The 14,608-nt window shown below is 53.0% G+C and overlaps 1 protein-coding gene across 4 annotated transcripts; it reads right to left on the minus strand.

Moving 5' to 3' along the window:
* Nucleotides 1-920: 920 nt before the first annotated feature.
* Nucleotides 921-13,289, minus strand: SLC52A3 (solute carrier family 52 member 3). Of its 4 annotated transcripts, none has more exons than XM_032351129.1 (5): nt 13,246-13,289; nt 6,757-7,508; nt 5,161-5,666; nt 3,390-3,513; nt 921-2,919 (listed from the first exon to the last, which is right to left on the minus strand). In XM_032351129.1, the coding sequence occupies exons 2-5, from the start codon at nt 7,321-7,323 to the stop codon at nt 2,707-2,709; spliced, it is 1,410 nt and encodes a 469-aa protein (XP_032207020.1). In that variant the 5' UTR covers nt 7,324-7,508; nt 13,246-13,289; the 3' UTR covers nt 921-2,706. The 4 variants fall into 4 exon arrangements, with proteins under 4 accessions (XP_032207020.1, XP_032207023.1, XP_032207022.1 ...); XM_032351132.1 differs by lacking the exon at nt 13,246-13,289 and adding an exon at nt 12,532-12,553; XM_032351131.1 differs by lacking the exon at nt 13,246-13,289 and adding an exon at nt 11,846-11,927.
* Between the last annotated feature and the right edge of the window lie 1,319 nt (nt 13,290-14,608).

Here is a 14,608-nt window from a genome sequence, read left to right on the forward strand (position 1 = left end):
TGCTCCTCCCCGCAGCGTGTGCGCTCTCTCTTATAAATAAAATCTTTAAAACAAATGGGCAAAAGACCTGAACAGACATTTTTCAAAGGAAGACATACTTGTGGCTGACAGGTTCATGAAAAGAAGTTCAACATCGTCATTCACGGAAGTGCTTTTTCCAGATTCCCTGCCACCCTGCCACCCTCTCCCCTAGTCCTCGACAGAACACATCAGCATGGTGAACTCCATACTCCACACCCTCTTCTGTATCTCCTCCCTCTGCGTGTGTAATTAATCTCGGAACATCTTCTCACATCAGAACAGAGAGATCGTCTCCTTGCTTATTATCTACTCCAACATCCTGTCTGGGAGGGAACAATTGAAAACAACTCAAATGCCCTTGTCAGTGCAAATACAAATAAAACTTCTCCCTGGTGCCAAAAAGGGAAACATCCTCTCTCCCTTTTCTTAGAGCATCTACTTTAGACAACTTGTAAATTCTTTCCCTGCTCCTTTCAGGTGCATTCAAGTCTTTAAAAAAAGCGAATAAGCCTCTAGTCAGTTTTGCCTCCCAGGATCACTTTTCTCAAGGACGTGGGAGCTGTCTTTTTGTAACATAAATGTGAAGAAAGTCAGTGTCCCCATCAGGCAGCCTCTGGGGGAGGGTAGAAGCCTAACTTCAGTGTTTGACTTCAAGTTGCAAAAAGCCTCCTCATAAACACATGAATTTTGGGGCGCCTGGGTGGCTCAGTTGGTTAAGCGTCTGCCTTTAGCTCAGGTCATGATCCCAGGGTCCTGGGATTGAGCCCCGCTTCAGGCTCCCTGCTCAGTGGGAAGCCTGCTTCCCCCTCTCCCTCTGCCATTCACTCTGCTTGTGTTCCCTGGCTCTCTCTCTCTCTGTCAATAAATAAAATCTTTAAAAAAGAAAAGAGAGACATGAATTACTTTTTCCTGCAGCAAAGATACTTGGCTAACCCAGATAGCCAGCCCAATTACCAGGTGAATTCAGGAAGAATGATATGACCCTTGCTTGAGGACCAACTACCATTTAGGAGTACGGATGTAGTAGATTGTTATCTGCTGTGAAAGGCGAGGTTTCTTTCTGCCCTTGCAAGCTCATCATTGGATTGTCTGTGCCGAGACCTATAATCCACTTTAACGCCTACTCAGTATAAGACAGTTTTCTTTCTCTTCTACTGTTGTAGAGGGGTTTCCTGGTTGGCAGGAGATTTTGTCTCCAGTAACTGCACTTATCTTTCTACCAGAGACTGGTTGCATAAATTTGGTAGCTCCCCACCATGGAATACTGTGTGGTCATGACAAAGACCCAGAACCCTCTCTCCGCTTTCATTGTTGAGTGAAAGTGCAAGGTACACGGTAGTTTGGTAAAAAGAGCCTGTGTTTGTGCTTGCATAATCTTTCCAAGAGTGACCAAGAAACTGATAAAAGTCCTTGTGTGTGTGTACGTGTCTATGCGTGCGTATCTGTGTGTGTTGAGAGGAACTGGGCAGATGGAGGACAGGAGAGAAGGAATTTTTTTTTGCCGAACATCATTTTGTATTTTCTGATTTTTGAAACATGTGACTACACTATCTCTTCAAAATAAATTAAAAGGAAGGCTGGTGGCAAGCAAACCAAACACTGAAGAAAAGAAGTCCCAGGACCAGACGTTCTCTGAACACTTGATACCTGTTTATTTCGGAGCTTAGCCTTGACCTTAGAACTAACTGAAGACCGATGATATTGACTTTGGGGTTCATGTTAGACTTTTTTGTGGGAGGGCTGATCTTAGTGTAAAAGCAGGGAATGTCTATCTAAAAGAAAAAGAAAAAAAGAGAACAAAGGAACAGTCGGGTAGTGAATGCACTCCTTCCCAGACTTCCCAGGGTCCTCAGGGTTCAGTCCTGGCCCTGGGGAGTGGGAGACGGGATAGAACTCACTTACCGAGGTTTGCTGTAGCATGCCACCCCGCCCGCCACCTCTCTGCCTCCCAGGAGGTCACTCACTTTCCAAGGAGCAGGTCTTCGTGGGTCAGGAGGGGTGAAAGGAAGGGGTGTGTGGCGTATAACGTCCATCCATACTGGGAACCGAGGAATCAGGATTCCCATGGTTCCACCAGGGTCCCAGAAGCTTCTCTTAGAGGAAGGTGGGAAAAGGAAACGGGGCAAGGGTCCTCTCTCAACCACCCTGGCCACTTCCAGGTTGTGTAAATTGTCCCTTGTTATTTCTGTTGGGCATCTGATCAGGAAACGGCCCAAGAGGGCTTGCTACGTGCTGGGCGCTTCTCCCCTTGGTCCCTGTGCTAAGCCTATGAGGTAGGCGCTATTTATCATAATCTCCATTTTAGGAAGGCACAGAGAAATAAGTGACTTCCCCAAGGTCACACAGCCTGTGAGGGCTGCTCACCCTCTCAGCGGTCTCCCTTCTGACACCCTTGAGCCTGCCTCCAGCTGAGGCTGCACACCAGCTCTCTCTCAACAGTCCGAAAGAGTTCTGCAGTGGGATTGCGGGCACTGTGACTCAGCACCGGGGTAGGGCTGTGCTTTGCAGTTCCGGGTCCTTTGGGAGGTCTTGCGGCGTTCTCCACCGTGCCTGAGGATATACCCAGCCTCTGCTTCCTAGCTCCCCACCCCTTGCCCTGTGGCCTTGGGCACGTGCCCTGCTCAAGTTTCCAGGTGTTAGTAATGGTCGCGGATCAGGACCCTGTCCTGGACCTCTCCAGGTGTTCTAGGCGGAGCACTGCAGGCTGCAGAAGTCAGCCGAGGAGAAGAGCCTCAACACGTTGACCAGCGGGAACATGAGCAGAGCTCCGACCAGGGAGCCCAGCTGCACCGCCGCCCCGCACCACAAGAGGGCGCTGCGGCTGCGGTCGCGTAGGATCACGCCCAGCATCACCTTGACGTAGCTCAAACAGCCAATGAACAGCACCCACGAGGCTACCTGCGGATACCGGGCGGCAGAGATGCAAAGTGAAGGCGGCTTTGGGGTGAGCCCCAGGGGAGAAGGATGCTTGTAGGGTGATCAAACTGGGCTAAGGGAACCCCATGGAATAACCTTTAAGTTCAATAGTATCTGGGGGCTTCTCCCTAGGGCTAAGGGGGCCCCATGAGTTGACACACACCTCCAGGGCAAAGGAGAACCCATTAGCCTTTGTGGCCCCCATGATCAATCCAGGGCATCGGGGAGAAGGCCAGGGCTGCGGTACACATTCACGGGAGAGGCTGGAATGTCTCCTTGGACCAGCCACCTCACTTTCCTAAGCTTCCATTCCCAAATGAGAACCATCCCTTCCCCTGCCCAGCCCCACCTGCGGCTTCCTTCAGGAGCAAACACGAGACTTCGGCTAATAGAAAGCTCCTTGGCTAGGTGAGGGGTAGGGAGGGAGGCAGCTGCACAGGCCAGATACTTACAATGAGGACTTCCCCAGCCCAGTGGCCCTGCATAAGAGGGCAGGGGCTCATCACGGCCATGGCCATGTTGTAGGCCCCGAAGCCAGTCCCAAGCACGGTGAGGATCCCCAGGAATGGTAGAGACCTAGGGCAGAGAAGAGGAGGAGGATGGAGGAGATGAGCAGCCTGACCTCAGCCTCCCCTACCCTGGGCACTGCGTAGAATGGTCAGCGTCTCTAGGATTAGAGTTCAGATCCACGTGGAAACTTCCAGGCCAACTGCCTTAAGTGGGTCCACGAGGTTTCTGAGGGGCAACCTTGAGCATTCATGGCAGGTGAAACAGAATGGACTCTGGTGCTATGGGGACCTGATTCAGATCCCACTTCCTACTGAAGCTGCAAGACTGGTCCCTGAGCCTGCTTTCTCACCGGCACTAGGAGCCTTGCATGGCTGCTGGGACCTGTGGAACAGACTGTGTGGGGCCTGCCCAGGGCCCCGCCCAGTGTTCTGTCTGCTTCCATTTCCTCCTGCAACATTCCCAAGCTCTGCCAGGAGGCTGGGCTGACAAGATGGCTTGGAGCCTGGCACTGCAGGCTGAGCTGGGCCACCTCAGTCGACCCCTTCCCCTCTGGTGGCATCTACGACATGAGGTCTACCTGATCTAGGGGCCCTGATAGCTGGCTTGGATGCATTCCACCGGAGGCCTCCCATGTCAGCTTTAGGTGTGACAACGGAGGACCTTGTCCTTCATTAGAGGTCGTCATCCCCGAGGGCCTCCCTGTGCACACCCTTCAGAACACCAAGACTGGCCTGCAATCCTGGGGGCGGGGGGCGCGGAGGGCCTGCCCCTGCCTCTAAGAACTCTTTCCTCCAAGACCCTTGGAGTCCCTGCCTCTCAGACCGGTTATGTCCAACATTTTGGGCTTCTCCTGTTCCACACATCTGTGGCCTCTGCTTCTGCTTCCCCAGAAATCTCCAGCCTCCAGTTTCAAGCCCTAAGGGAGAAAATCCAGCTCTCTGGCAATGTGACAATTTTCCATCTGACTCTCCTCTCCTTGTTCTCTCTCCTTCCTGGGCTGGGGGAAGGGGGCGGATGTGAGCAGGTCATAAAGGCCCTAGAGGGCAGACAGGGCAGAGCGGTGGCTGGGAGGTTGTGGGCCCTCCAGTGTCATGACCCCAGAGTCCGTGGTTCTCCTTCCAGGCTCTGAACCCCTGCAGTGGAACCGCTTCGGTTGCCTACTAACATTTGAAATCTCAGGTTCCGATCTAGGCTGGCTCAATCCGCATTTTATCAATTTGCCTAGCCATTCTTCCAGATCTGCGGCCATAAGGGAGCCAACGTGAGCTGGAGGCAGGAGGACAGGGCTGAAGTCCTGGGAACTAGACCGTGGGATTAGACCCTTTCTGTGAGCCCCGGGGTTCCCCCTTGTAAATGGGAACACCAGCTCCTGCCTGCGCTTTCCTCCTTAGGGGCCAGTGGTCGGTCAGTACCTAGACTAGACCTGCCATATGCACAGATACTGCTCTAAAATCTTTACCAAAGTAGCTCATTTTATGCTCCCGGCAACCCTAGGAGGTAGAATGACTATTATCCCCATTTTCCAGATAAGTTTCCCTGAGGCACAAAGAGGTGAAGTGAGTGATTTGTCCGGGACCACATAACCAGGAAGTGGCAGAGTTGGGATTCGAACCCAGGCAGTCCAGCCCTGGAAACCAGGTTCTATACGCAGAGCCTGACAGCTGGGGTTTGGAATTCTGCCTTCTGAGCAACCCAGGGCCAGCTGGGCCAGACCTGAGCTGCAGAAACATGGAGAGGAAGCAGACAAGAGGGTTGGCCATGGAGCTGAGCGTGGCAGACAGGTGATAGGCCACAGGCCCATAGGAGAGGCAGGAGTAGGTCTGCACGGAGGGCAGCACGCCGTTGGTGAGTGCATTCACGAAGGCCACCAGAATGTAGATGAAGACCAGTTGGCCTGGGTGCTTGGAGTCTGTTTTCTCCTCTGGATGCCCCTGGGCCTTGATGCAAGCCCCTGGGTCTGGGGGGCCCAGGTCCTCCCCTTCTCGTGGCCGGATGGAGTGGAGGGTGACCTGGGAGGTGAGGAGGTCTTCTATGGAAGATTCCCTGGGCCTGGGCTGACGCTGGAGGACAAAGAAAGCTGTGAGGCAGCAGGCCATCATGAAGGAGAGCAGGAGGAAGAAGACCAAGGGCGAGAAGTTGGCTGGGAGGTAGCGGCTTTCCAGATGGACGGCGGACTGTGTCGTCCTGGTCAGGTCAGACATCAAGGTGACATTAGCTCCCTGGGGAAAGACAAAATGAGGGTCAGTCTGGTCCCTGGGGGATGTCAGGACATGGGTGACAACAATATGAATAATCATATCCAATCAGTAGCATACATTGCTAGTAAGGGCTGAATAATATACACAGGATTCCTCAGGTAATGATCAATGGTGCTCACTGCGCACTGGCCCTTTACACAGGTCAGCCCATGCATGCCTCCTCGTGGCCCTGTGCAGTGGGCACCATTAGCCCCCGTTTTGGAGGATTGGGGAGTGTCAGAATGGTTCGTCTTCCCTGAGGTTCACGGGGAGTACATGGGAAAGCCAGTCCATTTGCTTCTTAAGGACACTGAAGCAATGTGTAAAGTCTACGGTTCTGGGCGCCTGTGTGGCTCAGATGGTTAAGCGTGTGCCTTCGGCTCAGGTCATGATCCCAGGATCCTGGCATTGAGCCCTAAGTTGGGCTCCTTACTTAGTGGGGAGGCTGCTTCTCCCCCTCCCTCTGTGGTTCCCCCACTTGTGCTCTCTTGTGCACATGCTTGATCTCGCTCTCAAATAAATAAATAAAATCTTAAAGAAAAAAAAAGTCTACATTTCTTATCCCCAGCAGTACATTAGCAACACCTGAGGACTTCCGAATAAATACAAGTTTACCATCCCTGTTTTGCAATTTGAACATACAAAAAAGCTCTGAAAATTTGGATTTATTTCATGCCTCAGTTGGCAGCCACACTTGAATGGAGGTCGTCTATTTATAGCCTTAATGTGGCCCCTGGGCAGGAATACCCCTCTCCCCCAGGGCTGTAGGCAGTGACGTCACAGGTGCTATTATATACCAAGACAGGTGGGTTCGAAAATCCGAAACTCAAGGTTTCTCCGAGTTGGGACCTCAAGGGTCTCCGAGAAGCCCCAACCCCCAGAGAGTCTTATTCCATTGGTTTGGATGGAGTGGGGACCCCTGCTGTGTTTCAGAAGCTCCCCCAGGTAGGGGGGATCTGACGCACAGTCAGGTGAAGAACAGCGGTCTACCCAACATCTGGGAAACACAAGCCCTCTGCACGGTCTTTTCCATGACCAAGCATGGGGAGCCATGATGGATCATGCCGGGTACCTGTAGGAAGACCTCCTTCCCGGTGGTCTCAGGGCTTGGGGTGGTGTCGGACGGCTGAGTGACATTGACACAGGTGGTGAGACCTGAGCCCTGGGCAAGAGCCACCAGGGCAGGCAGGAGGCCGCTGAGTCCTTCGCCCACAAAGAAGGTGGTGAGGTAGCGGGCGGACAGCCGGCTCATGAAAGGCAGGAAGGTGACCGAAGAGGTGCAGTCCACCAGGGCCAGGAAGAAGGTGAGGACCATGAAGGCGACGCTGTGGTGGCCATCCAGCACCCAGGAGGTGACATTCCAGAGGAAGGCGAAGAGTGTGCAGGCGAGGGTGCCCACAGCCAGCACGGTGAAGATGATGGGCACTTCCGAGAGGCAGCCGGGCTGGAAGTGATGGAGCAGCGTGACCAGGAGGGGGCCGACGTTGGCCAGTTGGATGACCACTGTGAGGTAGGAGGGAAGATACCACCCCTCGGGCAGCTCCGCCACCAGCAGGGGCAGCTCCACCCACAGCCCGTTGATGGCCACCCAGGAGCCCATCCCGAAGGTGCAGACCAGCAGGTGAATCAGGAGAGCCATGGTGATGTCTGCCCCGTGCTGAAGCCGCCACCTCCCAGATCAGCCTGCAGGGGGCGCCAGTGGAGCCAGTGGAGAAGAACGCCAGGGGCGCAAAGTCAGGGCTGAGGATTGTCAAAACATGATGCCAGGAAGCCCAGGTTTCCCCTGATCTTTTTTCCTTCTCATGAGCAAGTTGGCTTTTTATGCTAGGAAAACACAGACACATTCTTTTATAACTAACCTTTCCAGAGGAGTGAGCTTCCCTAACCGTGGCTCATAATTCCAGAGACCACCAAAGAAAAGTCCGACATATGTAACTGCATAAATATTAAAACAGATAAAAGTAATCCAACAACAAACAAAGTATTCTTCGAAAAAAAAGAAAAACAGGCAGAAATACCAACAGTAAGATCAAAAGATGACCACCTGGGCGAAAATACGTGCAGTGTAAATCATAGACAAATCATCTTCCTCTTATGTAAAGAGTTTGTAGAAATTAAGAACAAAAAGACTAAATAGAAGAGTGGGCAAAGGATGTGAACAGTTCAGAGGAAAATGTACAAATAAGCCTTAAACATACGAAAAGATCTGGGCTTGCACCCAGCTCTGCCCCTGGCTAGGAGGGTGACCTTGGACAAGTGACATTACCTCTCTGTGCCTCTTCTTCATCTGTAAAGAGAGGATGACAGTCTTGATTCCATGGTTTGTAATGGTATGCAAATATGTTAATGAGCTAATGTTTTTAAAACAGGGCCTGGGCACACAGTAAGCACTCACTGGGGGCTAGCTAGCATCCTCATGGTGAAATGCCGGGTTTGGGGACATAGACATTTTTGTCCAAGTTACATGAAAATTAATACATGACAATTACGATTTTTAAAAAGGGCAAAAAAAAAAAAAAAGCTTCCCATGAAGAGCAATTTTGAAGAGAAATGTTGATGGGGCCAATTCCATCCTTTTACATAAGGGAAACAGGGTGGGGTCTGAGGAGGTGGGATCTGGAGCGGGTCCCTTGCAACACTTGGCCTCCTGACGCTCCCCCCACATCCCCCACACCAGTTTAACTTCATTCTCTTCTAGAAGCTGCGGAAGTCTCCCTGTGGCTGGGCCTCACCTGGGAAAATCCCCACACCTAGTGGCTTCTTTCCGGGTTCCACACACAGGACTGACTCTCAGCCCCAGATGAACTCCCTTTTTCCTCTACTGAGCAGAGCTCAGTCTGACCTGCATTCTGGCCACCACCGCCGCCACCACCGGCTGTCCAGAGGACTTAAGCAGGTGGCTTAAGCTTCCACCTGTGAGGCCAGACAGGCCTGGCTCTGGGCCCCCCACCGAGAGGACTCAGGGAGGGAAGCTCCGGGCAGTTGTTGCCTGGGAAGGACCTTTTTCCCAGGTCAGTCAGGCACAGCTTCCTGGCTGCACTCTCCCCGCTGAGACCAGAACAGGGTATACAACAGGCAGAATCCCACTAAAACACGCTGCCCGCGCCCACTCAGAGTTCTGCCTCTGATGGGGGAAATGATAGGGAAGGACAAGAAGGTAGAGGCTGAATGGTGTTCCAAGGCAGAGGCTGCTAGCTGCTTCCTATTACTCACTCTTCCTTTCTTCCTTAGGTGTCCCAGAGACCAGACTTTTGGTTGGGCAAACAGCCACCAAGCTAAGGGAATACATTTCCCAGCCTTCCAGAAGTCTCCTTAAAGATGAGGGAGTAAGTGTGCCTTTCTGCCCTTCCTCTGTCCTGCTGTCTGGGACTCAGATGTGATGGCTGGAACCCCAGTGGTCGTTTTGTGCTAAGAAGGGTGCTGTGAGCACTAGAGGGAGATTAGACCTTAAGGCTTGGCGGCACAGAGTTGCCATACCAGCCCCGTTCTGCCCGCCACTGAACTATTTTGTTTGCTCAGTGTTGTTTACATTGTAAATAAGCTGCTCTCTTGTTTAAACTACTCATTTTATATACAGCAAAACAGTGGCCCAGTGTTTTGCGGCCAGAGATAGACATTGAAGAATATAGAGAGACTGATTATAGTAGCCCAAATCTCATGAGGACTTTTCTCTCCTTTATTCTGGATGTCCCAACTCAGAAACTCAGGTCCTGCCCCAACTGGGATTTGATCAAAAACCAAAATCAAATAGGATTCGTTGTTGAAATACACAAACAGGCATAGAAAGGTTAAGAGTAAACTTGGGGGTGAAGTTTCTCTTCCAGGGAAAGGCAAAGAGATGGAGGGAGAGAGGGAGAGAGAAAAAGAGAGAGGAGGAGGGAGGAAGGGTGGTGAGGGAGAGAGAGAAACAAAGAGCTCTCAATGTGGCATTTGATGCCAATAGTATAAGTTAAGACCCCAAGTCATTCCATACTGATAGGTACTGCCGTCCTTAGTGGGGTCAAAGCAGTTGTGGGTATCTATGATCTGAATAACATTCCAGATAGTGGGCAGCCGGCTGGTGACTCACTCCTCTGGACCTGGATGGCAGAAGGTAGTGTAAAATAAACAAGGATATAGAGGAGGCAATAAATGATATTTCTAATAAGCAGGAATAAGTAAATAGCAAAAGGGAGGAGGTAGATTTGCTAAAGATGGTTATTTTTATCATCTGAAAAGCCATTAAAAGAAAGAGAGTTCCGCCAGATGTCCAGCTATACATTTATAAATATGTAGTTCTCCAGCATAGGACCAGTCAGAAAATAAGACTTGCCAGGGGAAAAAATCATTTGGGAAAAAAGAAAGAAAGCTGGATCTCTTTCTTACTTTTATCCCTCACCCCTGAAAAAAGAATTCCAGATGGATCAAATGTTTAAATATTTTTTTAATTAAAAAAGGAATAAAAATGCCCAAAGAACACAAAGGCGGAGGGAACCACCTGTGCAAATGTCCTGGGGCAGGAATAAGCCTGGGCCAGTGTGGCTGGAGCAGTGGGCTGGATGGGAGGTGACACCTGTGCAAATGTCCTGGGGCAGGAATAAGCCTGGGCCAGTGTGGCTGGAGCAGTGGGCTGGATGGGAGGTGAGAACAGATGGGCAGGTAAGAAGCCTGAGCCTCCTTTACGTGCAACAGGTTCTATGCACGGAAAGACTAAATCCCCACACTGCACAGAACTGAGCGGTCTGGGTTCTGATGCAGGCACCACATGGCTGTGTAGATTGAGGGAAGTGATTTGGCCCTGCAAGTCTCTTCTGTTGGCTGGAAAACAGTCATGATGGTGCTATGGCCCAGCGTGACCCATGTCCTGTGTGGCTCTCCTGCCTGGGCCTGCCTCAGGCAGCCACAAGTGCCCCATGCTCCTGGACCTGGGAGATACAATGAGCCCATTGATCAGTGACAATGGCAGGGTGGGGAGGGAAAGGAGTGGGGGGATGTCCTTGGCAGAGGGAACCGCATGTGCAGACGCCTGGTGGCTACTGAGCACTACAGGAGGGGCTGCCAATGAGTATGTTGGGAATATTTTTAAAAAGTACATAGCTCTTTTCTCTTTTTCCTACAGTAACCTTGCAGTTCTTGTTCATACATTCAACCAGTATTTACTGGCCACTCGGGGTGTGCTGGACAGTAATTTCTACTTTCAGAAAAGCATGAGAAGAACTAAGCAAAAAAAGACATCTAGAGCAAGTCAGAGGAGATAAGGGCTGTGGGAGGGAGGCAAAGCTGGGAGGAGCTGGCAATCATAGATGGGGTTGTCAGAGGGAATGTGAAAGAAGTGTGGGAGTGAGCCTGGCCAGGGGAGAGTAGTTCAGGGGAGGGGACAGCAAGTGCAAAGGCCCTGGGGTGGCTGCAGCCGTGTGAGGGTGGAGGATGGGCAGTTCACGAAGGGCCCCCCAGGCAAGAGTTTAGGTGACTTCTCTGAGCCCAAATCTTCATTCTTGGGCAGAGGGAGGACCGGCTCTAACTGTGTTTTAACAGAATCCCACTGGCTGTTGCGAGGAGAGTCATGAGGGGCCAGGGCAGAAGTGGGAGTGAAGCCTGTGTTTCCGTTAGGGAGCCGGTGTGGAAATCCAGGCGGGAGAGATGGTAATGCCAACAACAGTAAGACTAACAGCAGTAATGATGACTAACATCATTTACTGGCCAAGCACTTTACCCACATCACCCATCAGATCCTCCCAACAATCCCCACGTAGGCAGCACGACAACCGCCATTTTAAAAGGAGTTAATGCGGCTCAGAAAACTAATTTGCCCTGGGTCACCCAGCTGGTCCCCTGGGAGCTGGGACTGGAACCAGGCACAGCTGAGTGTGAGCCTGAGCAGAGGGAGGGGGTTACAAAGAGGCGGCAGGGGCGGGGCTGAGCTGGGCCCCTTTCCACTCGCCCTGCCCTGGGGCCTCCTCACCCTGTGGGCTGGGAAGGAGAGAAATGAGACTCCAAGACATATCTGCCACCTGGGGCCCAGTGACAGTGGGGGACCGCTCTGGCAGAGACACTGAAGACTTCATCCCACCCAGCTACGGAGCCAGGACAGCCCCTGACAAAGGTGTCTCTTTCCTTTGAATTCTTGTATCCAGAGCAGAGAGTCCCAGGCCCCAAGGAGGACAGGAAGGACCCCGTCCTACCTTGAGCCTCGGAGCCTCCACTCCCAGTGCTCTCCGCTTTGTTCCCGCACAGACGGATCCTGCCTGTGGCCTGGGCTCACCTGCCGAGCTTTATCTGCGTCTTATCGCGTGTGTGCTGACCGCTCCCACTGCGGCATCACCTCCGCGGGACCAGGGCTCTGCTTCTCTTCCAGGGGCCTGGTGGCCATCTGGTTTGCAAAGGTCTGGGCCATCAACCGAGTCTGCCTCAGCCTTGTGGCTTGAGCCGGGGAGGGTGGCCCAGGTAGTGCCCCGGGCAGGGTGGGCCCTGTCTACACCCGCTCTTGGACAAGGGTCTGAGTCAGTGTTGTCCCAGCGTCCTTGGTGAATCCTGCAGGCCCTCCGCCTGGGGCCTGGGATGTGGGATCTGGCCTGTCCTCCTGAGAGTGGTGGGGAGATTGTCTGGGTTGGAAGCAGGGTGACTTTGACTAGATAGAGCAGGAAGAGAAAGAGAGAGAGAGAGAGAGAACCAAAGTGACAGTGACAGAGGGACAGAGGCAGGGACGAAGGAGGTGGTGGGGCAGAGAGGACAGAGGGCGGAGGGCAGCCAGCGGAGGTAGAGGAGTGACTGTGTGTGCTGGAACTCCCGCCCGGCTCAGCCCCAGCCCTCACCTAAGCAACCGTTCACACCCTTGTGGATCAGGCCGCCTTCTCTTGCCTTTCCTCACCTCAGAGTTCCCTGGCTGCCTCCAGCTCAATGTTCCCATCTCACGCATGTGGGGAAACTGAGGCCCAAAGAGGAGGCACTGTTTGCCCACACTATGCCCCCCATCTCAGGTTGGGGTGGTCATCCAGGCCTGTGCTCCCTGGCTGTGAGTCCTCAAGCCAGCTGTTTGCCCTCTCGGGGTCTTGGTTTCTCCATTGAAGAAAGGGTGTGGGGATGCCCCTATCTTGTTGGGTTCGGCTTACAGGGAGAAGCAAGGAGATAGTGGGAGCCCAGGCTGGCTGGCAGGGACTTGGAGTTCCCTTCCTCCTCCTCCTCCTTCCCAGGGCCTGGAAGGGCTGCAGGCCTCCCACGAGGCTGACCTTGGTGAAGCAGCCTCCCCTCAGTGCCCATCCGAACCCCCAGCCCCCATGCCAGGCTGGTGAGACTCCGGCCCGACCTGGCAGGAACAGCCGTCTAGACTGCCCAGCGGCCTGGAGACGCAGCCGGGCAGAGGTCAGTGGGGGTCCAGTCTTTTGACCCAGGGAGGAGGGGGCTGAAGTCCACCAGGGCAGCTCCGACCAGACCACAGACCTCTTAGTCCCTCCAGCCTCCAGCCCAGGAGTCTGAAACCAGGGGAAAAAAACCACAGACCACCCACTGTCCCCAGACAAGTGCCCCCCACCCTCCAAGTGCCCAGTGTCTCACAGCCCTGAGCTGCCCAGCAAGGCCTGCTTACCTGCAGGTCCCGTTCCCAAGTGGCTCTGCCTGGGAGAGGAGGAGGCAGCCGGTTAGTATTAACCTGCCCCGCCCAGCCCAGGGAGGGAGCCCAGCCCAGCAGGGGAGGGTGGGCGGGGCTGTTTGCAGCACCAAGAGCCTACTGTGTGTCTGAAGTACACCCAGCGGCCCAATCCCCAGGATCCCGATGATACAACAGTGACAGTAAAGGGCTCACATTATCAGGGAGTGCTTCCGGCCGTCTGGATTTTATGAGGGTTGACTCCCAGAAGGCAGAAGACCTGTCCAGGCTGGCTCTGGCCTCAGCCCAGGGCCACCATAATTCCTTTCGCTCAGGAACAGGGCTCCCCGGAGCAGAAACTCTTGGTTCCAATACTGGAGCTCAAACAAGTCACTTGGAAAGTGGGGGTATTAATAGCATCCTCCTGGTAGGGCAGAAATCCTAACAGCCAGTGTGTGCCAAGTTGACTCTGTGCCAGACGCTGAACTTGACATGCATGAATACATTTACTCTTCGCCACACCCTTTGGGGGGCACGGTACTATGACAATCCCATTTGACAGATGAGGAAACAGAGGCCCAAAGAAAGTCAAGAGCCTCAGCAGGGCTGGTCTCTGATGCCCACTGACAAATGGCCATTGGACAATAGTAATAGTTCAAATCTGATTAAATCTTCCAGGACTCCTAGGCAGTAGGCAGATACCACTTTTAGTCCCTACTTTACAAATGGGGAAACTGCGACTTACGGAGGTTAAGTGACTGGCTCGAGGTGCTCTAGCTCGGAAGGGCAGGGTCACATTGGAAGCCGACTCTAGCTGACGCTCACAAGGGGTCTGGCACTTGCCTGGTAAATTTCATTGTATGTTGACTTCTGAGTAATCTCGCCCACTTTTTGCCTTGCTTTCTGAGATATTCATGGGCTTGATGAATGATCGCTCTCCAGGCAGATGCTTGGGGTGAGTGAGAGGTGAGCAGAGCCCGGAGGAGAACACCGGACCCCTCTCTGGGCAGGAGCTCAGGAGCACTTTGGGGCGTGGGGACACAAGAATGCACTCCCTAGGGGAGGCTCCACCAGCACTGGGGCAGCAAGAGGCCACTCCTGGCCCAAAGTCTTCCCACCCACTGAAGCTCCTTTCTGTCCCTTCAGTGGGACCCGCATCCCTGCTGATGTGGTCTCCCTTCTTGCCATCTCACAGGTACCTCTTGCGGTATTTTTATTTTTAATTTAAAAGCATATTGTTATTATCAACCCCCAAGGACTCCCCTGTTGCTCACCAAATTAAAAAATATAATGCCTAAGCCTCCCATTACATCCTCTTTCAGCTGCGACCAGTAAACCTTGACAACATCTATCCCTTTGCTCT

The sequence above is a fragment of the Mustela erminea genome, chromosome 7 (genome assembly GCF_009829155.1).
Source record: "Mustela erminea isolate mMusErm1 chromosome 7, mMusErm1.Pri, whole genome shotgun sequence".
Lineage (NCBI taxonomy): Eukaryota > Metazoa > Chordata > Mammalia > Carnivora > Mustelidae > Mustela > Mustela erminea.